The sequence below is a fragment of the Pogonomyrmex barbatus genome, unplaced genomic scaffold (assembly GCF_055798465.1).
Source record: "Pogonomyrmex barbatus isolate J1 unplaced genomic scaffold, ASM5579846v1 scaffold2, whole genome shotgun sequence".
Lineage (NCBI taxonomy): Eukaryota > Metazoa > Arthropoda > Insecta > Hymenoptera > Formicidae > Pogonomyrmex > Pogonomyrmex barbatus.
In genome coordinates, this window is record NW_028297116.1 from 14,186,485 (window position 1) to 14,212,496 (window position 26,012).

General features: G+C 37.0%; 4 protein-coding genes and 1 long non-coding RNA gene across 23 annotated transcripts; 2 read left to right on the forward strand and 3 right to left on the reverse strand.

The window, feature by feature from the left end:
• The first annotated feature begins 1,201 nt into the window (after positions 1-1,201).
• LOC105428685 (COP9 signalosome complex subunit 9) lies at positions 1,202-2,380 on the forward strand. The gene is made up of 3 exons (XM_011641114.3): positions 1,202-1,619; positions 1,746-1,815; positions 2,095-2,380. The coding sequence occupies exons 1-3, from the start codon at positions 1,551-1,553 to the stop codon at positions 2,130-2,132; spliced, it is 177 nt and encodes a 58-aa protein (XP_011639416.1). The 5' UTR covers positions 1,202-1,550; the 3' UTR covers positions 2,133-2,380.
• Dp (transcription factor Dp) lies at positions 2,044-8,480 on the reverse strand. Of its 3 annotated transcripts, none has more exons than XM_089076242.1 (11): positions 8,060-8,480; positions 6,425-6,543; positions 6,035-6,101; positions 5,662-5,759; positions 5,383-5,564; positions 4,998-5,160; positions 4,525-4,886; positions 4,329-4,411; positions 4,124-4,207; positions 3,723-3,989; positions 2,044-3,379 (listed from the first exon to the last, which is right to left on the reverse strand). In XM_089076242.1, exons 1-10 carry the CDS (start codon positions 8,106-8,108, stop codon positions 3,757-3,759), a joined length of 1,440 nt encoding a protein of 479 aa, XP_088932368.1. In that variant the 5' UTR covers positions 8,109-8,480; the 3' UTR covers positions 2,044-3,379; positions 3,723-3,756. The 3 variants fall into 3 exon arrangements, with proteins under 3 accessions (XP_088932368.1, XP_088932367.1, XP_088932369.1); XM_089076241.1 differs by having other exon boundaries at positions 5,350-5,564; positions 8,060-8,477; XM_089076243.1 differs by lacking the exon at positions 8,060-8,480 and adding an exon at positions 7,553-7,780 and having other exon boundaries at positions 5,350-5,564.
• A 1,255-nt stretch (positions 8,481-9,735) lies between these two features.
• On the reverse strand, positions 9,736-13,355 carry park (E3 ubiquitin-protein ligase parkin). 5 transcript variants are annotated; one of them, XM_089076899.1, is made up of 9 exons: positions 13,021-13,355; positions 12,562-12,672; positions 12,239-12,443; positions 11,786-12,149; positions 11,504-11,705; positions 11,266-11,418; positions 10,605-10,730; positions 10,431-10,515; positions 9,736-10,221 (listed from the first exon to the last, which is right to left on the reverse strand). In XM_089076899.1, exons 2-9 carry the CDS (start codon positions 12,580-12,582, stop codon positions 10,112-10,114), a joined length of 1,266 nt encoding a protein of 421 aa, XP_088933025.1. In that variant the 5' UTR covers positions 12,583-12,672; positions 13,021-13,355; the 3' UTR covers positions 9,736-10,111. The 5 variants fall into 5 exon arrangements, 4 of the variants coding, with proteins under 4 accessions (XP_088933025.1, XP_088933023.1, XP_088933024.1 ...); XM_089076897.1 differs by having other exon boundaries at positions 12,530-12,672; positions 13,021-13,349; XM_089076898.1 differs by lacking the exon at positions 13,021-13,355 and having other exon boundaries at positions 12,562-13,000.
• Positions 13,356-14,185: 830 nt separating this feature from the next.
• On the reverse strand, positions 14,186-18,841 carry LOC105428683 (actin related protein 1). The gene is made up of 2 exons (XM_011641111.2): positions 18,699-18,841; positions 14,186-16,494 (listed from the first exon to the last, which is right to left on the reverse strand). The coding sequence occupies exon 2, from the start codon at positions 16,473-16,475 to the stop codon at positions 15,345-15,347; it is 1,131 nt and encodes a 376-aa protein (XP_011639413.1). The 5' UTR covers positions 16,476-16,494; positions 18,699-18,841; the 3' UTR covers positions 14,186-15,344.
• LOC105428682 (uncharacterized) lies at positions 18,821-24,422 on the forward strand. Of its 13 annotated transcripts, none has more exons than XR_016139255.1 (5): positions 20,396-21,176; positions 21,408-21,567; positions 21,730-22,606; positions 23,875-24,097; positions 24,278-24,422. It is a non-coding gene; the product is annotated as an uncharacterized LOC105428682 (long non-coding RNA). The 13 variants fall into 13 exon arrangements; XR_016139256.1 differs by having other exon boundaries at positions 20,396-20,778; XR_016139258.1 differs by lacking the exon at positions 20,396-21,176 and having other exon boundaries at positions 21,195-21,567; positions 21,730-22,403; positions 22,469-22,606.
• Positions 24,423-26,012: the final 1,590 nt, after the last annotated feature.

Genomic DNA, 26,012 nt, shown 5'->3' on the forward strand with positions numbered 1-26,012 from the left:
TGGAAACTAAGTCATAGAGAATTTCTTATTAAATATCGAGACTGCTTTCCAAAACTCATCGAAATAAACTTTTTCCAATCATGACGTCTGCAAATGTATTTATATAGCTCATAAGTCCATGACTCATAAAACTAGTGACAGTTAAACATAAGAAGAATAATTGATTATTGGCCGGTATTCAGTATAGTCAGTTCTTATATTTAAGATTGTCTTAAAATTTCAACTAATAGGATAGCTGTATGAGCTTATTTATGACGATCTTAAATATAAGAACTGACTATGAATACCGGCCTATGATCAATTTCGGGTAGAGCTCGATTGCCTACATTGCCGATTAATCAATTTAAAATAAAATTTTTTAGGGTGCGTCCCATTTGACCCGCTACAGTTGGACACAGTCACTTACAGCTTACGACCGATGCCTGGAGATTTTCCACTGGATCTACCAATCAAATAATTTTATTTTGAATTGGCCATTCGGTAATGTGAGCAATCGAGCGTCACCCAATTTTTTGCTTCGTTAGCGTTTGCAAAACCAGCTTTTCTTCGTTCCGTGAAAAGGAAGAAGGCGATAAGCAATAGCGTTTCAACGCTACTTTTCATTGAGGTGGAGTGGGAGTAAAAGCTAGCTTTGCTTCGCTGCATGAAATTACAGCTTGAGAAAATGAACCAATCAGAATCTTTTATTTCCATTGTGGGAGTAGAAATAGAGGATTATGATTGGTTTATTTTTTTATGCATTATGCAGAAATATATGCTGCGACCCTTAATGCGTACCATTTTGATTCGCGTATTAAAATTTGCATATAGTGTAAACTAAAGAACCTTTTCATACCGACGCTTGACGCTCATTTTTAGCGTCAAAATAGACCACGTGATTAAAAGTGACTGAACTTCCAAAGTTTCAAACTTCATTATGTTGCATCAGCTTTGACCACGTGACCCATTTGATGCTAAAATGAATGTCAAGCGTCGTATGAAAAGGCTCCGTAATAGATGTGGTAAAAGTTATTTTCATCAAAGATCCGATTAATTTAATCGGCCGATTATTTCATTGGAATTGACCAGTCATATTTAAATTGTTAAATTTGTAGATATATTGTGATGGTCATTTGCAATGGAATAATCGACCGATTAAATTAACTGGTGTTGGTGAAAGTTGCCCTTACTACATCTATTATAGACCGGAATTAAAGCCGTGATAAAACTCAATATGTAATATCAAACACTCGCATTGAGAATTAAACTTTTATTCAAATTACGTTTGACTGATCTAAAAGATTAAAAGATTATTTTGGTTGAATTTCAAATGTGAGACAAGACATTACACGCGATGTTATTATCCTTAACCGTCTTCTTGCGTATATACTTTGCGTATATACGTGATACATACATAAATCGTCTGTATAGATTATAAAGATCATATTCATATGCGTATGCGCATGTCACCTGCTGCAATTCTATTACTATAAAAGTTGAATATGATTTTAATTTGTCTACTCGTAAAAAGAGATTAAATACGGCATTAGATTAACCAAAATAATTTCAATATGAAACCTACACTCGTAGCTGATGAAATGTTTCCCGAAGGAGCTGGACCTTATGTCGAATTAGAGGAGGTAACGTATATACATACTAGTGAGGTTAGAAAATGTTTATGTTGATATAGTAAGTTATTGGTGCAAATTGGTAGTTTAACTTTTTGACTCTCTCTTACGATAAAATATGTTTAACATTGATTTTAGGTTGGAGGTAGTAGATTATTAGTGGATCTCACAGCTAGTGAGAAAGCGGTTCATTCAGAATTTTTCAATGGTACGACAAATACTAAATAATTCTATATAATGCAAACTTGACTAAACTAACTCTATTCTCTTTAAAATCCATAGAAAATCAATAAATTTCTTTTTTTTAATTTGGATATTTTTCCAAAGAGCAGCTCAGAAAATTTCAATGATATACTAAATATCATTTAATTTTATAAGTATTTCTACATATGTCGTAGATTAAGAACATATTTTTTTTCATAAACAATAATCCAAGTTTATCAGAATATACGGTTAGTTTATTGAAATAATTGTTTCTTTTTTTTAGAGTTTGATGATCTTTACGACGACGATGACTTGGAGTAAAGCAGCATTCCTAGGAAGTTCAGCTACACAACGCTTTTGTACAGTACCGTGATTAAACTTAATGTTAAAGCAGAAAGTTCTTGTCCTCGCCAAATCCATAAACGTAAACATGATTATAATATGTAAAGAATCAACAGACATCGTTTCCAGTTGCGTTCAGCAGAAAATATGATAGTTACATATTAATTACATAATTTACTTAGCATTGTATAGCTGACAAAATAATAAATGTTCTTTCTTTGTCTTAATTTCTTTTGAAATTATATTTGCTTGTGTTGCCTAGCTCGCTATTTCTTTTTCGGCATAATGCTCTACCAGAGTCGATACAATTGTACTATCGCTTTTACATATACCGAGAATACATAATTATTGGCAACATTGACACAGCACATCTTCAATATACCGAAAGAAAAATCGGAGCTCTCAAGATATAAAATCAATCTTCAAGATTATCATCACATATCTTCAAGATTTGTGTATTCTTTCTTTCTTTCTCTCTCTCTGTTGAACGCAGCCGTTAAATGTATTCTATATTTATACATATAGTAGATGTGAAAAAATTTTAATTTTTTAAGTTTGCTGTAAAAAAACTACCGCAAACTCTTACAATTTGGTACATATTCTTTTCTTTCTCAAAAGACTAACCACAAACTACAAACTTCATACTGTAACATTATTACAATTTATTTGTATTTTTAATTCGAGTCAAATGTGCGCCTGCATCTATCATACGTCATTTTACTGCGTACCACAGACAAGTGTTATTATAAACGTGCCATAAGAAAATGAGTACTGGTCAATATATCTCGTACACATAATAATATTATGATACTGTAAGATTATAATTTATAATACATAGACGCTAGAGTCATATAAACTTGTATGATGATGCACAACTAAAATATAGCACCCCATTTCAGTCATTCTGCATTTATTTATTCCGGTCATTCCGCGCGCGTGCATTCAACTATTTTATTAGTTGATACGAAAAAAGGGCCACTTTGATTTGCCAATACAATTAGTCCAATTAATTGCTACGTTTTCTCCTTAGCCCCAATCAACATTTTCCTTTCGACCATACTTTCTCATTTACTTCAACAGATTTGCACATTCCACTCACTTTATCTATCAACTCTTATCCTTGTTCGACATATGTTAAAAACTGGCGATCGGGGTGAAGACGATATTGGCAACAATGACGATATTATTAATCCTGGCATATCGCTGTGATGATAGTGGCGAATATCCTAAAATTCAAAAACAAAATCCCTTTAATTCTGCAATTTAATATTGCAAACATCATATTCTAAACGTGTTTATTCTTAAAAATGTATTCACATGTTATTAATACATCAGAGGTAATAATTGCCACGAACGGATAAATATTATCGGACAATATTGTCCGATATGCATGAGGCACACAACATCTGGGGCTCTATTCTTGAAACATATCGCATACGAAAATCCTATATAATATAGGTCACATAAATTGTAGGATTTTCGTATACCATGTTTCAAGAATAAAGCCCCTGTACGCATATATATAAAAGGTATAAGCATAATAAATGAGAACGGAATAAACATACAAACCCTGAGTCTAGCTTTTGAAAAGTTAATCGGGGTGCTAGTTAACTTCAAGATCGCTATCAGCCTGATCGTCCTGGTCACTTTCCTCCTCGTCGTCCTCTTCCTCCGAATAATATTGAGATGGTGGCGATAAAGGATCTTCCGATAATGAAGTATGTGACGACGATGGTGGCCGAGAACCTTCCAATTTCATGTCTAAATCCTCCATCGACGTACTTGGACCGGGAATAGTTACTGGAATAAACTTTTCTAAATCCCCTGATGCTAATTCTACAACAAATAATGCTCTCAGAGAGTGGACGAGTGGACTGATATACAAGTGCAGATAGTGTGTGTGTGTGTGTGTGTGTGTGTGTGTGTGTGTGTGTGTGTGTGTGTAAAAGAGATATGTAACACACACGTACGTTCTACATATTTTTCAAGTGACTTCGGAACCATTATTTTCGCTTTTTGTAAATTTTCTTCAGTGCATTCCCCTTTTTCTAGTCCTAAAAGTATATATTTTTATATTTTACAATATGGAAACTTACAGTGTACATATTAACAATGTAAAAAAATGAAATAATATTATAATTGTGAAAGTAGAAAAAGTAGGATTAATATTTTTACCGAAAGCGAGACCCATCTGCTTTAGAACTTCGATATCGTCATGAATTTCAAACTTATCATTAAAATTAAACAGGTACTCGGTTCTGTAACGAAAAATAATATCTGATTAATACTCCTTCCTTAATTTATTTATACTATTTGTCGATAACTTTTTTTTTCCTTTTATTTCGCGCGATTTGATATGACGATGACATACTTGTCATTTGAAATGCTGCAATCTATGACAGTCTTTTTACTGGTATTCACAATGAGGAATGGCAGCTGTATGGCAGAATTAGGTTTCGGTGGCCCGCGGGCATTCTCGTTTAAACGATTACGTTCAACCAAATTCTTGAAAGAAATGTGAGAGAGAATTAGTTGATGCAATTGCTGCGTCTTAGCTTTGATTCTCTCAATCTTCTTCTTCTTATCTTTTTCTAATGCTACACATTCCTGTAATGAATTAGTGGGCAAGCCGAGCCACCTGATTTCCTTTTTCTCTTTAGAAATGATATTCATTGCCATCAATACATTTAGAGCGTCATATACTCGTCTTCTAATATTTTTCTGATCGTATTGCTGAAAAAGAATCAAGCATATGATAGAAATTTAATTAATAATCAAGTATGTATATTGAAATACAAATTTCTCAAAGCAAAAAATGTGTACCTTGTGCTGAAAAATAAATACCTGATCTGTCAGAGAATTGATATGAGCAGGATTAGTGAATTCGCCAACCAATTCGTCTGCTACTTCATTATAAGAAGTAGTACCTTTCTTCTTCACTTTTTCGCAAACTTTCATCGAGAAATGTCTCAACCCTTTCCCGACCTTTTCTGCTTTTCTCCGTTTACTAAAATACAAAGACAAGGTATAAATAAAAATCCATAGCTCAGTGTAGTTAGATGTAGAGAGTACATCGCGAAACTGAAAAGTTAAATTCATCCCTGCTTTTATTCTTTATGTTGTGTGTGTGTGTGTGTGTGTGTGTGTGTGTGTGCGTGTGTGTGTGTGCGCGTGCGCGATAAAATCATTGCATTACTCAGGCACAAAGTCGCCACTTTCCACATCTTGCCTTTTCCTAGATCCGCTGTGATCTAATATCGGACTGATAAAAGTTTTCCCAGTAGCATCTTTAATAAGTTGCGTAGTACTATTAGACTGCTGTTGTTGCTGCTGCTGCTGCTGTTGTTGTTGTTGTTGTTGTTGTTGTTGCTGCTGCTGTTGTTGGGATACAATAGCTTGTTTTATATCGCTCTAGAATAAAGCAATTATATGCGAAAGTAGTTTGCTATGAAATTTAATATTTCTGTTAAATTGTTATTATCACACTTATAATCACTTATATATTTACCATTTGTGCAGATGTTAATTGTATAGTTTTGGTCACTATAGATTCTCCTGCTTTCGACGTTGCCATTTTAGTATTTTGTAAAGGTATTGTTACCAATCCTATAATGTTTAAATAGAAAGCAACGTGTGTGTGTGTGTGTGTGTGTGTGTGTGTGTGTGTCATGTACGTACGTACGTACCACACACACACACACACACACACACACACACACACACACACACACACACACACACACACACACACACACACACACACACACACACACACACACACACACACCCCATATATACAAGTGTGTGTGTGTGTGTGTGTGTGTGTGTCAATATTGAGATTACAATCATAAGAAAAAAAAGAATAAAGAAAAAATACTTACTTTGTCCTGGTGTAGAAGGATTTTGCAAACTAATAGTCCTAAGAACTTGCGTATTCGATGATAAAACCTAATTAAGAGATGATATGTGTATAATATTTATTAAAAGTCATTTTTTCCAAGTATCATTGATTTAAAGAAAAATATTGAAAATATTTTCAAGTGTAGTTAAGTTATAGTTTAGTTTTTATAAAGCAATTTCTCACAAATATTATTCGTCACACGCACACGCGCGCGCGCGCGTCCCCACACACCCACACACACGCGCGCGCGCGCGCACACACACACACACACACACACACACAAAATCTCTACATTAGGTCAATAATTATAATTGTAATTATAATTACAATAATTATAATTGTAAACAAGATATAAAATCAAGGCAAGTACCTGTGATTCTTGATTAGGAGCTTTAAACACTTTAAGGCCACCTGCATTTGTCGTGCTAACAATACCACTTAATGCTTTATTAGGTGTACTTTGCACTACTTTTATCACTTGTGGATGTCCTGCAATAAATTCAATTCATCTGTAATTGCATACATGTATTTCAGTTTTTATATATGTATATAGGCAGAATATTTAAAAATTTTTTCTTTAGACAAGAGGAAAGCCCTACTTAAAATTATTGATACTTTATCTATTAATTTTAATCTGTAATAAGAAACATGCATTATATATATATGTATATATATATATATATATATATATATATATATATATATTTGCATATCATAATATACTGAAAAAGTAAAAATAAAATAAAACAAAATATATGTTACATATTTCCAATTGGAACAACATTTTATGATTATATTATAGATAAGAGAATATAGGATAAAGCAGATAAATGAATAAAAGAGAAAATGTATCACCAAGACTATCATGAAACTGCTCATGATTGATGGATTATCTATACTATGCAGTTTTATATCAAGAATATAAACAAATGACATTAATATATTTATTTTACAAGTTCTCTGCTTTGACATACCTAAAAAAAGAATCATTTAATTTCGAAATATCTGTATCATCTTATAAATTATATAGATTACACAAAATCTTTCATGTTTATACCATAGTATTTAAAGATTGTAAATAATTAAATTTACAAATTGTCAATGAGCATAAATGTTAGGCACTTAAAGACAAAACGAATGAGAATACGCTTATCCAAATCCAAGTCGACAATACTCAATAGTCGAATATTGAAAGTGCATGCCATTTTAGCTTTATACATATTTGTATAGATAAATATCATTAATATATTGCAAGAGATGGAATGTTGAGCTTCTACTTATTCTAAACAAAGAAATTAATCTTGGTTACATTAGAGAATCACGATGAAATTACTCGCATTGGTACTTCTAAAATTGCAACTGAAGATAGCAGAAAATATTTGTATGAATTTTTAAAATGGCAACAAGTTATTTGCCTAAGTTGATCAAGTTACAGTCGATATGATTCGTTATCAAAGAGAATAAAAGAGCGATAGAGGCGTGAAAGAAACATATTTACGCATAATCGAGTAAATAAATCGCTGGCTGTTTCATTAGCGGCAAGAAGCTGCTCTTGCCAGTCGAGCCGGGAATATACACACACGCACAATCTCTCAATAAAATCTCTCAAGGAGATACTCGATAGGAGACGAAGCAATAAGAAAATCGCAACGTATAAAAAGCGGATAAAAAAAGGCAAGTTAATTGAAATTTAGCTAGGAAGCGGGAAAAAGTTGCGGGATCGTGTCGCTTATGACAAACTTGAACAAGTTGGGAAAAGCGCGAGAGAGGAAACTCGCGTAAACTCACAACCGGTCGCAATTTTGGTAATTTGGTGAATTTCGGTGATCGCGGAGCTTGACAGGAAGGCGGAGGGTGTTTGCAGGCGGGCGTATGCCGCGCGGCGACCGAATTTTCCTCGACGTTTGCGGGGGAACGGAGGCGCACGCGAAGGCAAGGGAAATACGAAACGAGGGTCACGCGTGTGCCGACTGTGTGTTGGCGCGCGCCGCACGGATCCACTTACCATTAGCGTCGTGTATTAGGAAATTCATGGTTTTATTTTGCTGTGTCATCTCCGGCGTTATTGGGCCGTCAATCGGCTGAGGACGATACCGCGGATGAACCGTGCGAAAAAGAGAAATAAAAAGATCATAAGGGCTACACTTTGCTCAGACCATCGGCTTGCCGTATCACCAAAATGGCGACTTCGCATGTAAAAGCACTCGCGAGGTTGATTTGCGAGGTATCGCGTGCCGTTAAACCGAAACGATCCGTCAGCTATGTCAATTTGGCGTCTCCTCTATCGCGATCGGCCGTGCATAATTCGCACGAGCTCGGGATATTCGCGCTCTACCCGCAGCCAGTCGATCCCACAGCTTCCGCGTGCACACGGACTGGAAATGAGCTTGGCGGCACGACAAAGCTAAACAGCTGATTGGCCGGCCGCCGGTCACATGGTCGTCCTCGTTCCACGTTACGCGGCGCCCCTCTCGTGACGCGCGCGACGCGACGCGCGCCATGCTTTGCAATGCCGCTTTCGCACAGCGCCACTTGCGATCGCGCCAATCGCGCCTAACAAGATAGATGTCCCTATAAGATAGGGATATTAATCGCGACAACCGCTGATCACGAATTCATCGACATCGCCTCTCTATTCATGCTCGACGCTCGATACTCGACCAGTCCGGCACACGATGCTTTTTTTCTTGCTGATTGCTAGCTGGATCGCGTGCTTGTGAACTCTTGTCTTCGATTGGTATTTTTTTAGATTCAAAAGAATATACCAATCAGAAACAAAAGCTCAACGAGCACACAAATCCTGCTAGCAAATCAGCAGGAAAAAAAGTATCGTGTGCCGCTGGCTTAAGATACATTCATATATATATATATATATACATACATATACATATACGTATACGCTTGTCATATTCAATGAGAGGCAAGAAAATCGGATGACGCTCGATTGGCCACGTGTCGATTGGCCAATTTTAAATAAACTTATTTGATTGGTTGATCCAGTGGAAAATCTCCAAGCATCGCTGTAAGTGGCTATGTCCAATTGCAACGTCGTCAAACGGGGGACGCTCCCACAAAAAAATTCTAGATCCTGAGAATCGATTGCATAATCGATTACAGTCGATTTTTGAAACGAGATGAAAATTAGAAAAGTTAGGAAATTTATTAGAATATTTGTAATTTTATGTTGAAATTCCAACAGTAAATTTCTTCACTTTTCTAACTTTCACCTTGCTTAGAGTCAATTTTACAATCTTCAGTTTATTTAAACAGCCGGTTAAGTATCAACAATGATTGATCAATTCTAGTATATTTCGCTTAATAATAAATGTTATTAATCAATTCCAATGGAATAACCGGTCGTTTAAGTTAATCGAAGATTGTGAATTGACCCTCAAATACACAATCGATCCCCTGCTTCGTTTTCGCGACGCCAATTAAAACGAAAACGTAACATAATCTCATTTCATCCTCGCTGATGAAACTGCCAAACCGTCATTTCGGAATGCTTAAGATTCGACGTCTTTGATGAGAAGGAAAGGATTGGGGGGAGGGGGGATGGAAGAAGGACAAAAATATATGAGGTATATAAATATTATAATGTACAAAAATCTGAAATCGCGATGCCACTGATTCCACAAAATGGCAAAAGAGAAAATTAGTGAGTAAAATTGATTCGAGACGTTCCAACATGTATACTTTTAATGTTGATTCGATTCCTACAACACTACAGATTTTTGCAAAACATTTAATTCGATATGTAAATGTAACAATTATATCTTTTAACTGTAATGCTCGTACATCCATAGCTGGTTCTTTAGGAACAAAAGTGATATTGGAGCCTCTACATAAAATGTTCAATTGCTGTTTTGACACTGAATATGTCAATTCTTCTTTACAAAGACACTCAGTATTCATTATTTACATCATACAAAAATATTATAAGCATTATTGTACAAGGGGAAAAAATTATTAATATAATATTTATACATATCAGATAAACTACCATGTGCAATAAAAATCAAAATCAAATAGATATATACATTCTCTTGCGAGATCCTTAGCCGAACCAATGATTACCCATACATTCTCTAGTCCACTCTGTTTGACACAGCCAACACCAATGATAGCCACATCCCGCTCTTGTGCATACCATATGCATGCAACCTCCTGCAAATATGTTGTTTACAAATACTTGACAATTTATTATATTTTTTATATTTGTAAGGAAATCATACAATAAAATTATAGATCTCTCACAAAATAATTTTATATCATATATCTTCTATCATATATTATGTTCTTTTAATTTTTCCACCTAATTCATTTTCATATATGTTCATATACATCAGCAAAATGTTAACTTTTATGAATCTTACCGTCTCGTTCAGTAGGAGTTCTGCATTTAGGACAAGGTTTTGTAGATATTTGTATCGTCTTTTTACTAGCGTCTTCCCATTTAACCTAAAATATACGTGTGCTAAATAAATTTCGAAAAAACGAGAAAAAAAGGAGAAAAGATTGTCTTGACAGATGTATTAAATTTAACTAACTTCGTTTGCTTTTATAGGATCTATTGAATAATTTCTAGTTGAAAAAACACTTGTAGATGCTTCTGACGTTTGTGACTCACATTCTCCTACATGATATCCTTGTAAACAAATTCTGCAAAAGACATACTGCAAAAATAAAAATAATTTTATATATATATATATGTACACACACACACACACACACACACACACACACACAAATTCAAAGAATGTAATCATTAGACACTAATCTGATTTCTATCTTATAGAAAATGTCTATATTGTACATTTGTTGTTAAAGAAACGTTACATTTAGAGAATTACAACGTGGTAAATCAGCAAGAGACCGTCAATATGATGCTTATAATAAACAAGAAAATAAACAATGAGAATCTTAAAATGACTGCATATTTTAATAATTAAAGAAAATATTATAATTCTACAGAGGATCGTGTATATTTAGCATATATTTTGTATTTTTTTAAAAAGATGTCAAAAAGAAAATTGTAAATAGCTAATAATAACATTCTATAAGTTTCAAATGTAAATTTAATTCAAATATATTTGAAATATAATTGAGAAATGCACAACTTATAATACATAAATTGTGCATTTTTAAATACAAAAGAATAAAAAGACGTATACAAAGACACATAAGACTTATATAAAAAAAATCGCTTACACCACATCCACCAATACACTGGATTTTTCGGCACTCGGTATCACCTTCTGTATCATAAGGTATAATACCCATCCCACAATTTGGTCTTGGACACAAAAAACCACCAGCGCGTAAAACATATTCCTCCGTGCCAAATCTCTGATACCTTTCATACTGCATATATAAAAAAAAATATATATTAGAGTATTTTCAAAAGAATTCAAATTGAGAAATATAATATTACATGTAAATTATTTACCTGTTCTATGCTAAGAAGATGAAAATGATGAATTTCACGGATAAAAGAATTGGAGCATCCAGCAGGACAAGACAAAGTATAATATCCTTCAGTAATATCAAATTGAAATTGTCGCTCGTGTAAACGAACTGTGCAATATTCACGAAAACAATCGAGACAAGTCACATGACCAGCTTCACATGGAAATAACAAAACAGTTTCTCTATATATAATGAAATAAAAGAGCAATATTAGTTATTAAAAGATATTTCTGAGATATCATATTTTCATTATATTAAGCACCTGATATCCATGCATGCTAGACAAGGAATATTCCTTAAATTTGGCTTTATCAAGTAAAGGGGTACAGCTTCGTCATTTTCTCCCAAACTGGGATGCTTTGCACATTTAAAGTAAAAATGAGCGTAAGAAATCTGGATATTTGTCTCGTCTCTAAACGCATTAGAGGTTACAAGACAAAAGTCATTTTCGCAATGTACGGTTATTCTTTTTGGTTGTAACACATCTGGCCAGCATTGAGGATCTCTATCCACAGTTACAGCACCGCTACCACATGTTGCACATTTGACCCTTAATTTACCAGCTGTCACCTCTTTACATGGCGCCGAACAGTATACATAAAAATGTGCTCGATTTTCCTGCTGCTCTGTCAACAAGAATAAAGTGATCAATTAATCATTTGTTTCTTAGCGTTTATAAAATATACCATCTTTATAAAATTAATATCGCTACTACCTTCCAAGGATAAGTCCTTTTGATTTGATTCATCCAAGGATAAATCCATAAGTATCTCGTTCATAGGTTTGCTGCCACTATCATTCGAATCTGACATCTCTGACATAGATTCCTCTATGGAATTTGCAGCATCCTTCTTTCTATTAAGCTTCTCATGTGGCGTCCGTACTGCATGCAAAACACTTTGTTGCCCTAAATCACATTCCTGCAATAGTAAACGTATCGATATATCACCACACAAGCAGATACGTAAGCGTAGAAATAACTTTATGTGTATAAACGACCTCTTACCTCTATTATAGTTGAATTGTGCAGTTCTTTACCTGCAAATATAATTTTAACATCTTCCGGTGCTATCCCCATCCGAGGCGCAACAATTTCCTTTAAATTTTTTATATCCCATTTTGGATCCAATTCGACAGAAAGAGTATTGCCTGTATTTGTTTTAATGTATATACTTAGAGAATTTGGTATTTTGGATTTATCAAACCAAAACAATCGTAACATTCCGAGAAATGCGTTTTTCACGAAATTAAACCAAGAACTCATAATTCGTATCATTCACGAGCACACGCTAAGCAGTCTTTTTAATTTAAGCTTTGTATTTATAATTATTTATAATTAAAGCTTTGTTTTTGAGGTTTGGATTTGATGAATCAATAGTTGGGTTCCGTAAAGCACATATGCGCGCATTTTGTTATAGTTGCGTGACATGAACTATAGATAAATGCGCGCATATGCGTTTTACGGAATCCAATCAGTGTCTCATTCCACTGACTAACCTTTGCCGACGATCACCGACATGTTGTCTCATATTTTTCTAGTGACGATGCCGTGAGATGACTGTCAGATCAGAATCAAAATTATTCGCGATTCGTTCCCGTTTCAAATTGATTAAATGATATGTGATTACGACACATCCAAGAATAACATAGCACCTTTTTTTCCTTACATGCATTAACGAGTTTTCCATCTCTCTCCCTCCCTCTTTCCCTCTTGCCGGCAAGCTGAAATTTCAATTTGAGCTAATTTCATCGCGAAACAGACACGAATGACGAAATATGTTGATAAATATTTCATATCGAAATAAAAAAGGACATTGTTAATGAACAAGATTGTTAATCGTAACAAATGGCCAATAATCATTTGTAATTCAACACAAGATTATAATGTACTTTTCGGCTGAACTTTTTGTAGTTCATCTTCCTTTTCTTTCTATATTTCCAGAGAGAAAAAGAGAAAAGATAAATATGTGAGTTCGACTAAAAAAAAAAAAAAAAAACCAGATCTAAAATCACACAATCACGCTTCGCTTTGAATTTTTAAAATATTCAAAAAACGTAAAAATCCTGCTATACTGAATCTAGATGAAAATGAGTTTGCACGTATGTTTATCTCGGAAGATTTGCGATTATTCTATTCTAATATGCTTTCTAATCTCTATCGCGTTTTCCTCTCTTTCTCTTGTTAAAACTATTCCGCTATAAACTATTTTTTCGTTTTATTCAAATCTTTTATATCTTTAACTCTAAGTTAGATTTATCATTTGGCTAGTTCTCTCTTCTTTTTCTCGTAAAGTTGTGTTTAAAATTTCCTATACTTGATATGAGAAATTCGAATCTTCCCTTTAGCAGAGGATACTTTTAATAATTTTTATCTGTTTAACGATTAAAAAAAGGAGAGAAAATGAAGGATCGTTGATGACGGATCGAGCTTCGAACGGATAACGAAAATATGTTCGAGGGAAGAACATAATTTTAATCATATTACAAATATTACCTATATACAAATACGTTATACGAACTTTATATATACAAGAAATACATAGAGCGATACGCACTAAATGAGGATACGGGAAAAATTAATTTACCCGATTAGTGATCGATAGGTTGAATCATGAAAGAACGAGGTGTGAAGAGAAACAATTTCAAGAAACACAACAAATCATATTTTTCAGACTTTTATTTTATAATCCCATAAGTCTAAAGTAGTCTTTTTAAGATGTGTACGTGAATGGTCTTGCGCAATACAATGGGAATAAATTATAATACTTTGGCTACGCTTACGGGGTTGAAACCGTGGTGCCTTTTCTTTTTCGTTTGAGCGAACGTTGGTACAACTTTTTCGGATCAGCGGTTTACCCCATCGTGTAAAAAAAAAAAAAAGGAAAAAAGAAAGAAAGAAGACAAAAAAAGGCCATCTTTTCCCTCAACGATAGCAATTGTAATAAAAATAAAAAAAAAAAAAAAAAAAAAGGTAATAAACAGATAAGAAGTCAGAGGCTTGTCTCTCTCTACGCGGAATGACGTACATTGTAACACACGTGTTCAACACTTTGATGCATCTCTTAAAAATACCGCTTAGTGATCGGAATGCATTGATTGCCATATGTTCAGACTCCGTTGTCTCTTTCTACGGGAAGAATAATCAACAATTTTTCTCGCGACAGAAACCTCGGAGTCATCCGCGCAACTATTTCTTGCTCAGATTCTTGTAAAAAAATGGCAATCGAAGTTTACGCGTGACGGGAGAGGGCTTGGCGAGTTTAACGGAAAAAAAGCGTTCCGCTCTCGCGTTGAGAGAAGGATGTTTCGCGAGGAATGTTGAGCTAAATGCTACCGTAGACACAAGTTATTCAAATATATAATACAAAGTACGCGATATAAGACAAGGTAGAAAAAGGTATTTAGGAATCGGGGCACATGTTTAAGATAGTTATATCGAATTGATGAAAAACGATGGAGAATGATCGTGTTCAAACGAGCCGTCGATCTACTCTAGGTTACCGCCGAGGAACGATCGCGGGAGAAGGGCACGATATCGCGTAAGCTCCTCTCTCCTCTCATTTAATCGGACACGTTTACATCACGCGTATCTTAAACACGTACATCCGAATTGAAAGAAGCTACCCTTGCCCCGGAGGAACCAAAGGGCAATCGTCGCGGAAGTTGATGTTACGTCCGCCTGCGAAACGAGACAAAAGCCCCCCTCTCTCTTTCTCCTTTTCTCTCTCTCTCTCTCTTTCTCTCTCTCTCTCTCTCTCGCTCTCTCATTTCTCAAAGTCTCAGGGATCGGGGAATGATAGTATGTGTAATCGCGAACGCGTTTAGAAGCACTTCCTGTGAACGATGGAGGGCCCAGACTCGTCGTATTCCTGCTTCGAGATCCACATCTGTTGGAAGGTGGAGAGCGACGCGAGAATCGATCCGCCGATCCATACGGAATATTTCCTCTCGGGTGGAGCGATAATCTTAATCTTCATGGTAGATGGAGCTAAGGCAGTGATCTCCTTCTGCATCCTGTCGGCTATGCCAGGGTACATGGTAGTACCGCCGGACAGAACGGTATTGGCGTACAAGTCCTTACGGATGTCGACATCGCACTTCATAATCGAGTTGTATGTAGTCTCGTGAATACCGCAAGCTTCCATACCTAGGAACGAGGGTTGGAAGAGAGCCTCGGGGCAGCGGAATCGTTCGTTACCTATAGTGATGACTTGACCGTCGGGAAGCTCGTAGCTCTTCTCCAAACTGGACGAAGAAGCCGCTGTAGCCATTTCTTGCTCAAAGTCGAGCGCTACATAGCAAAGTTTCTCCTTGATGTCGCGAACGATTTCTCGTTCGGCCGTAGTTGTGAAGGAATATCCTCTCTCTGTGAGAATCTTCATAAGATAATCGGTCAAATCGCGACCGGCCAAATCTAAGCGGAGAATAGCATGCGGTAAAGCGTATCCCTCGTAGATCGGTACGGTGTGGGAAACGCCATCGCCCGAGTCTAACACGATACCGGTGGTACGACCGGAAGCGTACAGCGACAGTACAGCCTGGATCGCTACGTACATCGCAGGAGTATTGAATGTCTCGAACATGATCTGTGTCATCTTTTCACGATTAGCCTTGGGATTTAAGGGTGCCTCGGTGAGAAGGACCGGATGCTCTTCCGGAGCTACTCGCAATTCGTTATAAAACGTGTGATGCCATATCTTCTCCATATCGTCCCAGTTGGTAACGATACCATGCTCGATCGGATATTTGAGCGTTAGGATACCTCTCTTGGATTGGGCCTCATCACCAACATACGAATCTTTTTGTCCCATACCGACCATGACACCTTGATGACGCGGCCTACCGACGATTGAAGGGAAGACGGCGCGGGGAGCGTCATCCCCGGCGAAACCAGCCTTGCACATGCCGGATCCATTGTCGACTACGAGCGCGGCAACTTCCTCGTCGCACATGTTTGCTTTCTTGATTTATCTGCAAGAGCAAGATCACGATTAGTCGCAGAAAATGTAATGTTTTCACATACAAGACAGAATAGCCAAATTAAAATTAAAATGCATCTTTAGATGTATGTTCTCTCTTTTCATCATCATTTTATCACGAGTGTGTCGGATAGCTTTGATTCTTGAATAAATATATCACGACAAATATTATCTCCATTTATAATTTACTAAGTAATTAAAAATCCGGATTCATTGGTAAACTAGCGGGCGTATAAATATCGAAATATCCCATTGATTGGTCACCGGTATTCGCTTCATACATTCAAAATGGCGTCGAAAGGACACGTAATATAAGCAGAAGAAGTCGTAAGAAATGAATGATTCTCGTAAATCGTATATTCAAAATGTTAAATATTTAGAGATATGGATAAGCATAAGTTGAGTAGCAATCAAAATTGTAGACACGACGAGATAATGCGAAGAAATTTTTCAAGAAAATGCGAGAACAATCTTATCATTTAATTATCGAAGAACCGCACCCTATCCTGCCCTGCCGTGCTTTGCCCTGCCCTGCCTTGCCCTGCCTTGCCTTGCCTTGCCTTGCCCGGCTGTACCCTGCCCTGCCCCACCCTGCCCCGCCCTGCTCCGCATGACACGACACGACTCGACTCAATTCGATTCCACTCTACCCTTGTTAATAAAAAAACATTTTTCGAAATTTTGTAACATTTTGCAAATTTAGCTTTGATTTCACATCTCGTATATGCAATGTCACGATATTGGGTCTATCAAGTAACACATGCATGCTCGTTAAACTTGATTTTGCAATGGTTTAAAATTTTCAAAGCTGTAGTGACCTAATGATTACATCAATTATACATCCCCCGAATGTCTTCACCTTAAACACTGAATGCGCTACGCAACATCCGAAATTAAAATACACATTCACCACTATTATTTGCACTTTTTCTATAACTTTTCCCGATTCTTCGCAACGATTACTACGCTAATCCTAGATATCGCTCCGCGATCGCTGACACTTTATATAGACTTACGTTTTGTATAAAAAGATTGAAGTTATATACAAGTTTGAGCAGCGACACTGTCGCACAGTCGACCGATCTAGCACTAAACGCAGAATGTACCCAACGATCGTGGTTCACGGTGTATTATATGAACAGATGCGTTGTTCCTCGGCCCCACCACTCGACGCTTGGCCAATAAGGGTGGGATATCCTCAACCAATCCTGGTTTTCTTTACCATATATGGAAGTACTCTGACACAGAGGGGTCCGTAGCCCCCCTGCCGCTCCATCATATATATACTCACACACTACACACACGCGCGCGCGCGCGCACACCACACACACACACGCACAAAACACCACATACATGTACACGCTCTCCTCTCTCTCATATTTTCTTTTTCTTTCTCTTCTCTCTCCCTCTCTGTCCACCTCTCTATCTCGTAACGCGGAGCGATGACAAGATTGACAAGCCGGTCGGCTTCACGGTATACCGATATGATATCTATCGATGGAACGTATAAATTAACTATCAAATATTCTACAAAATCTTTTAAATGAATCGGCTGTATGAGATAATCGATTATTCGTCTGTAAATTACACCTTTCGTTTGGCAATTTCATTCTTGAACCAATTCGCGTAGACATTCGTTATCCATGACGGAAATATGATAATCTAAAGTTGATTTTTCAATGATTTGAGAGATATATTTCTTCCAAACATTTCAATCTCGTGATGAATTGGAAAATTGGAATTAGTCACGTATGTGCGATTACGCGTTACATCGCATAGAGAAACGAAGAGACGCCCATCTGTCGTAAGCGCGGTAGGTTAGTAACGCGTTACGCGTCGTTGCTATTAATAAAGCTTCGCATCGTCGTCGCCTCGCAACCACCTGCCTGGCCGTCTTGGCGTTACGTCTACTAAACCACTTGTCGTCGACAACCTGTCGACTGCCTCGATGTTACGCGATTCCAGACAAAAAGCCGCCGCGCAAAAGGCGACACATCCAAAAGACGCGAAGAAAAGAGAAAATGAATAAAATTTGACCGTGCGTTCGTTAAATTCGAAATGACATCCCGCCGCGATTTACAATTATACATTTCATTCTTTGCGAGCTGATCTCACCTTGACGGATCAGATTCAAAGAGAAGGCGTAGCGAGGCGTATGTAAGCGCCGCGGGACACGCGGCTATCCTATCCACTTACCTGTCTCTTAGCGCGCCGTGAAAAACTGTTAAACGCTGTTGAACGCTGTTCGCGAGCGAGCGGATCGAATATAGGCGAGAGTGATAATCGGCCAGCAGCAACAGAAGCAACACCGTGCAGCACCGCGAATGCTATGAGCGAAATCGTCTGGTCGGACAACCGTCAGCCACAAGCCGGTATCGCGAGCGCTGCTCCGCTCCGCGCCGCGCCACCTCGCGCAGCTCACGTCACGTTACATGGACTCGTCCAGAGGTGTGGTTGGCATGCGACGTCTTTGACATTTTTATCGATATTTCTTTAAATTTCAACTTATATCCATCCATTTTTCGGAACGTAATGCACGCGATTGCGAGAAGAATGATTAAATATCTATGCGCTCGAAAGAAACGACGTCCGATTGCATTCATCGTTTTATTACACCTCCACACATACGTGTGACGTGAATGTGTGACGTGTGTTTGTAGGCACCTACCGATCTGCGAGACACCCCTCGCTATGCACAATAGACTCGTCCAGTCAGCTTCTCCCACCGTACGGATTCACAGCTCTTGCCATATATGGGCATAAAACGAAAGCGACACGCCGATTGGTCCGCCGGCCGGCTAGCGGCTAGATTCTCCAAATGCCGTTTCAAATCGTACGATACGGAAAGCGTGTCTCTTGGAAGCGTGCACTAGCGTAAAGACTCGCTTTAAGATTAACTACCTCGTAGCTACCTGCATGAGCTTGCGATCTCGTACGTACGCACGTACGTTGGCGATAGGCGCGTACCTTTAAATTATACATCCGAATAGGTTGCACATCGGACGCTTAGCTTTACTCGCGCGAAAGCGCTACATCTCGGCGATCTGCGTTGCGCACGGCGATGCTCCGCGACAACTTTTTCAAGTTTGAAAAGTTCAGTTTAAAGATAAAAAAGAGATGTTGATTCGATTTCGAAATCCACGTGTGTATGTACGCGACTGCTGTATATCGCCGCAATCGCATGTTTGTCATTAAGATTTCAGACAAATTTTCTCCAATTTACTGAAATGAAATGACGATTTCGCGCTCCACGAGAGACAGGTGAATGACACATAAGTATAAAATGTTATAAAAATAAATTTCGAAATCAAACAAGATCGATGCCGTCAACGCAATGAGAACGATGAGAGGCGCGATGAGAGACGTGATTTTTTTTACGCGGTCTTTCTCGGAACGAATTTGCACATTTGTACATTTCCAGCAAGTAGATTTCCAGCCAACGTGGATTCAAGGGCAGGCGACGAGTGCGTTGCACTCTTTTGCCACGTCATATATGCTTGCCTCCCAAGTCTGCTCTACGTTTCAAGGGTGTAGAGTGTAGGTCCTACGCGATATAGCGTTGGGTGATACAGGCAAGACAAGACAGACGCATTTAACCGGTGCGACGAACTACGTGGGAGAGGAGCCTGACGCTCAAAATCGATACGCTCCTTCTCGAAACTCCGAGTCTCGTTGTCTCGTGGCTCGTGGCTCGTGGCTCGTGGCTCGTGGCTCGTGGCTCGTGGCTCGTGGTCTCGCCGCGCCGTCGAACACGTGACCGGCTGCCATCGCGGATATACGCGGATGTAAATGTGGGAAAAAACGGATGTTAATTTGCCGATACCCTCCTTTGCAGATGAATGCGTGGAATTATCGTTTCCCAAAGGTTTCCGCACAACGAGTGCGTTTAGTAATATCCGCGTGCTTTCGATGATTCATCCTGCGAATGATCGCGTGTTTCAATTCGTACGCGAACGCCCGATTACTCTCGATCGAGTCATTTAAACCACGTAGCGGTTTCGTGACGCGATTGACGTGATTATTATCATTATGTTATTTAGATGAGTCTTCTCTATGGCAACATCGCGCGTGACGTATGGCATGACGAGTGTCTCGTCAACAGCCTCATCCGATCTCCATATCTCGATTAATCTCGGCGCACGCCGATTTTTCTTGAAATAAAATAATTAGCTCTGTTGTGTTCGCGCGTCCTAAAGACCCAATGACCCAAGAGACGTTTCGACCTTGTCTACCAAATAAGGTCTCGCGTCAAGGTCTTGAAAGAGGTCTCGCTCTTGTAAGACTCTCGAATTGTTACATCGAGTCATCGAATCATCGACGTTGTTTTTAGCAGACGCGAGACACGTCATTATCTGCCCGTGTTATCACCGTTGCTAAAATCCGACGTACGATCGGGTCATGTCATTTTGGATGAATAAACAAGATATTCGCATATTAAAAATGATTCGATGAATTCGAGAAATAAATTTGAAAGACTCAAACTGAGCTATTATACGGTTTCGCGGAATTTGATGCGATGATTCTCGCTACTTGCAACGCGCGTGCTTGAGCATAAATTGTCCGCGAAAAGAGTAGAGAAACTCGTTAATTGTCAAGTGACGTATCCAAAGTGGGCTGATAGATGGATATGGCATCGCACTGACACATCGATATCTATATAGCCGATGCAATACCGTATGTCGTCTAAATCGATATTAAATGTAATATTAAAAATTCATAAAAGAACATTATATAAATGTTCTTTTAAAAAAAAATTTTTTTTTTTAAAGAAAGCGCGCGCGCGCGCTTGTAGCGGAGATTTTATTATTAAATGTTTAACCATTTGTAAATATGACAACGATATTGATTTAATGCAGCTTATGTGCTTAACGTGATTCTATCTTATATGATACTGTCTTATAACAGTACCGTCGTACACTCGGTTGACGCCATCACTCGGTACATACGTGCTACGTGGAATCTCAATCGTGCGATAATACTCGATCACTATATTTATGTACTACTTATTTCACGTAAAATTGAGAAATCGAATCGACGCCGACGACTAGTCGAGTCTACCAAGCAGGTGATCATTCCAATTCCTATTTGTACAATTCGTCTAATTTGAAAATTTGAGAAGGACTCTTTAAACCAACAAATTTGATAATTAATAAAAAAAACAAATAGATATCTACATGTATGTTTGTAAGAGAAAGAATGGGATTGTACCAGCACTCAATTTTTACAGACGTATCTCTTCGTCCTTTGCAACATGACACATTCGCATGGATTAGTCATCGTCACATGTGCGCGCGCGCACGCATATACATAGAGCCCTACGTTGAGTTGTATCGCATCGTATCATATGAATGGAACGTTGCGACGAAAGAGTTTTCTTCAAGGATCCATACAAGCATGCAATTAATATCGACTTAAAAAAATATTTAAGTCGTAGAACGCAATCATTGGCTATGCTTCTTAATGAGCAATAATGCGGATAAAAATATTAATTTCAATATTGTAATTCGTATTTTCGAGAGTAATTAGACTAAGCCTAATTTCGCTCGCGATAAGAAAAAAAGAGGAATGAGAAGTGGGAGAATGGGAGTGAAGAAGAGAAGAAGGAGGGGAGAGAGAGAGAGAGAGAGAGAGAGAGAGAGAGAGAGAGAGAGAGAGAGAGAGAGAGACGTTCCAACATATTCTTTATTGGAAAGCTCTCTTGGATATATAACCATATTTGGTTCGTTTTACCAGTTCAGATTGTTATCTTGAATCTTTGATTCAGCTACGTAGCATTTTAACACGACGCATGGCACGATTAATAGTAAAGTCGGTGAATTTCAAATTTCAAATGACGTTAAATGCTTATGCTTTAGCTTGAGTTATACGAATAACCTAGACCTAGACTAACCGATACTAGAGGTAGGCATCAAACAAATGCGTTCTCGTACATATTAGCGACCATTTGCGTTCTTGACTCCTTTCAGAGACTGCGATCAACGAGCTCACGTGAAACAGTCAAGAATTTGAAATGCGGTCACGGCTTCGCGACTCAATGAACTCTATGTGTGTTACATAAAGCCGAAAATGATTGTGAAATTCTTTTATACAAACATAATTATAACGTAATTATAAGATATATAAACATAAATATAAGATATATGAATTTGGACATACATTTTTTACATTTTCAAGTCGAGTATAAATTTACATCGATAGAGAAGTTATAGAATTACCTACCTGCAAACAAGCCTACCTAACCTAATAGAGTTTTTTCGATGTATGCAACGAAAGTAGGCCAGGTCCACTATTATTTATTAGGAATCATGACGAGATCTATAGAAAGGCGAACAGTTTTTTTATATTTTCTGGAATGCACTTAACGTTTAGTCAGTTATCATTTAATCGAAACACAAACATGCTTTTCGCGGTTTGCAAAATCAGCATGTCATATGTATTACGATACGTTTATCGTTTTCAAAATGATTGAAAATAACTTTAAGCCAAATACTGTCGAATCTTATCCTCTCTATGCAAACCTAATTTTACGCGGTTGTTTTATTTCCGAAAAGATTTTTTACATTTTCGAAACTGTTAAATGGATAATATTTGACAAATCGATGATCGGGGCCAATATTTCCATAATCCCTATGAAAATAATATCTATTTTGCATGCAATTGCATAAAATCAAGTCTGTGATAGAAAAGATAAAAGCAATAAATGAAGTGAAGAATATCGGTCGGTGATAATTACATTTGAAAAATTAATATAATATAAAACTGTAAATAAATTATATAACTGCTGTATTCTACAAGCTACTTTCAACAACATAATGATTCATATATAACTCCTATTCGCGCGCGAGATCGCACATACATACAAACACAATTGCAATTTTATCCTGCTTTCTCTCAAATCGTCTTTGTCATCTCTTAATGTCACGTATTAATATGTGAAATCTCATCATTAATATAGTTATAAAAGTTGTAGCTTTCGTAAATAGTATTAAAGTTACTTGTATCCTAGTTAGCCTATACCAGTTGTCTATGATTAAGAGATTATTCCATGAGATGATTTAACATAAGAATTATAGTTGCTTTTATTCACCAACTTATCGGAACTATTCGAGAATATTCAAGTTTTATTAACGAGTGAATCTAAAATTGACATATATGTTTGAAATCGAACCGAAAAAACGAGAATTTCACTTTTTCATGTGACATTCATCGGTATATCGAACGCGGAAATTGAGAAAAATTAAATATCTTTATTTATACACAATCATAATCTTACACGCGTTTCTTTTTGTTTCACTTAATCGTTATTGTCGTCATTTTTAGTGCTAATAATATCTTTTGGATGATTTCTTAACCAACGGTTATTCTTTCGCAGGTACGAAAAAGTGGATTGGTACGATTTAGATAGCGATGAAGGAGGCCATCAGGGGAGAATCGACCTAGAAGAAAACCTGCTTCTGCCGTGACACCTGTCTCTCCATTACACACCATACGCGCGCGCGCGCGCGCGCGCGTGTGTGTGTGTGTGTGTGTGTGTGTGTGTGTGTGTGTACGTGCATGTGTGTATAGGCATTCCAAGAGGAATGCAAAATGATGATGTAAGGCGCCATACAAGTATTCCAACGTCACAACACAAACGTTGTTTTTACCTAGAAAAAAGCCATAATCCATTGTACATACATATATAAATATTCATATGCGTCATAAATAAATTTTTATAAATTCATAATATAGAATTTGAAAAGTATCTTGTTCAAGCTTTATGATGTTTGTTGCAGTCGTGAAGAAATCGATGAGAGACGTCTGCAGTGGGCACCACGCCCAAAGCGAGGGAGCTCCGTGACAAAATTTAGGGATTTATAAAGCAACTCCTATAATGTTGTATCAAAAATGATATAAGAAGATAAAGCAGCTTCATCTTGACTCATGTGTTTATAAATGACTCAATTTAACCTGATAAATTTAATAGTTATCTAGTTTTCAAAAGGACATCACATTGCTCTTTTCCAATGGAAAGTACTCTATATAAATCATAATCATCATGGCGTAAAATTTTGGGAACGTTATTTATTGAAAAATCGTATTTTGTACTTTAAAATAGATATCGCAGTGATGCGCTGTCTTTTTAATGCTCTTTTATAATTTCTGTTCTTTTAATCAATACTAATACTAAAAAAGACATCTCGCATAATATGCTTCTTTCTTTTCTTTTCAAATTAGTAAGACAAAAAACAATAGGCATAATGTGAAACTTGTTTCGTTTCTCATACTGCGAATCATCGAGGAGAAATTGGCCGCACCAATAAAGTCAATGACTTGGTGGCTTGGTTTAATTAACCTGAGACGACGGCCATGTATTTTCACGGCTTTAGAATCAAGGCCACGTACGCGCACGTTTCACAAGGTTGACCGTACAACGCGTCGCGTGAACGCAAGAATTCCTATTCCTCCCCTCCTTCCTCTTTCCCTTCCTACCTCACTCCTCCCCCCTACCCCGCTCTCTCTCGCCTTATCCGTCTCTATCTCTCCTATTCTTCTTTCTGAAAAGTAATTTGCAAATGATTAATCTCAGAAGAAGTCTTGTACGGAATGTGTGTAAAAACTTAAATATTGATCTATTTTCAAGTTAAATTAGTTGACGAGAATATCAAGAAAACATGAAGAAATTATGAAGATTTTTTTATATAATAACATTTGTTAATTGCAACGTGATTTTAATGTTGCACGTAGATTAGATGGTGGGATCGCAAATTTTATCAATAATCGAATTCTCAGTTCGACATCGACATTGATTGTTTTTTAAAGTTGGAAAACCTTGTAATCCATAAATATTTTAAACGTATTATTCATGAATTTTGCTGTCAATCATTTATTATTACAGTTAAGAAGATTATGATGTTAATATTTATAAGCACCAATTCTAAACTACAGTACTGGAGATTAGATTCTTAAAAAATGTAACATTTTTGTAAATTTTTATAAGTTTCGAGTCCGAGATAAAATATAAGGTTTCCCCTTCTTGTGGCGGGATGTAATGCCAAGGCAATATCCTCCGGATGTCGGCATCCTTCGAGATAAAGCTTAAATATGATTTTTCCGTGATTCTTTTGTGCTGTTGCAATATATTTACCTATTAGACAATTAATTCATTGACTTTATCAAAAGATTTGCGCGCAACGATCGGGAACGATTTATTGCTTAATGACTAATGAAGGTCTAATTCTGATGCATCGAATGCAGCATACAAATGATGTCAAATACTATAATCGCTTTGTGAGTTATGTCTAATTACGAATTTTTGTCTTTTATTATAACAATGCAAGTTCTATGATCATAAGTATGATTATGATTTTAAATATAATATATACATTAATAAATATATACATTTTATGATGCATGTATTATTATGATAAATACATATAATTTATTTATTAATATTTTTATAATTTAATCTCTTCATTATCCGCAGTAATATATAGCACTTGACCCGCTTGGATTTTGTCAATGTATCCT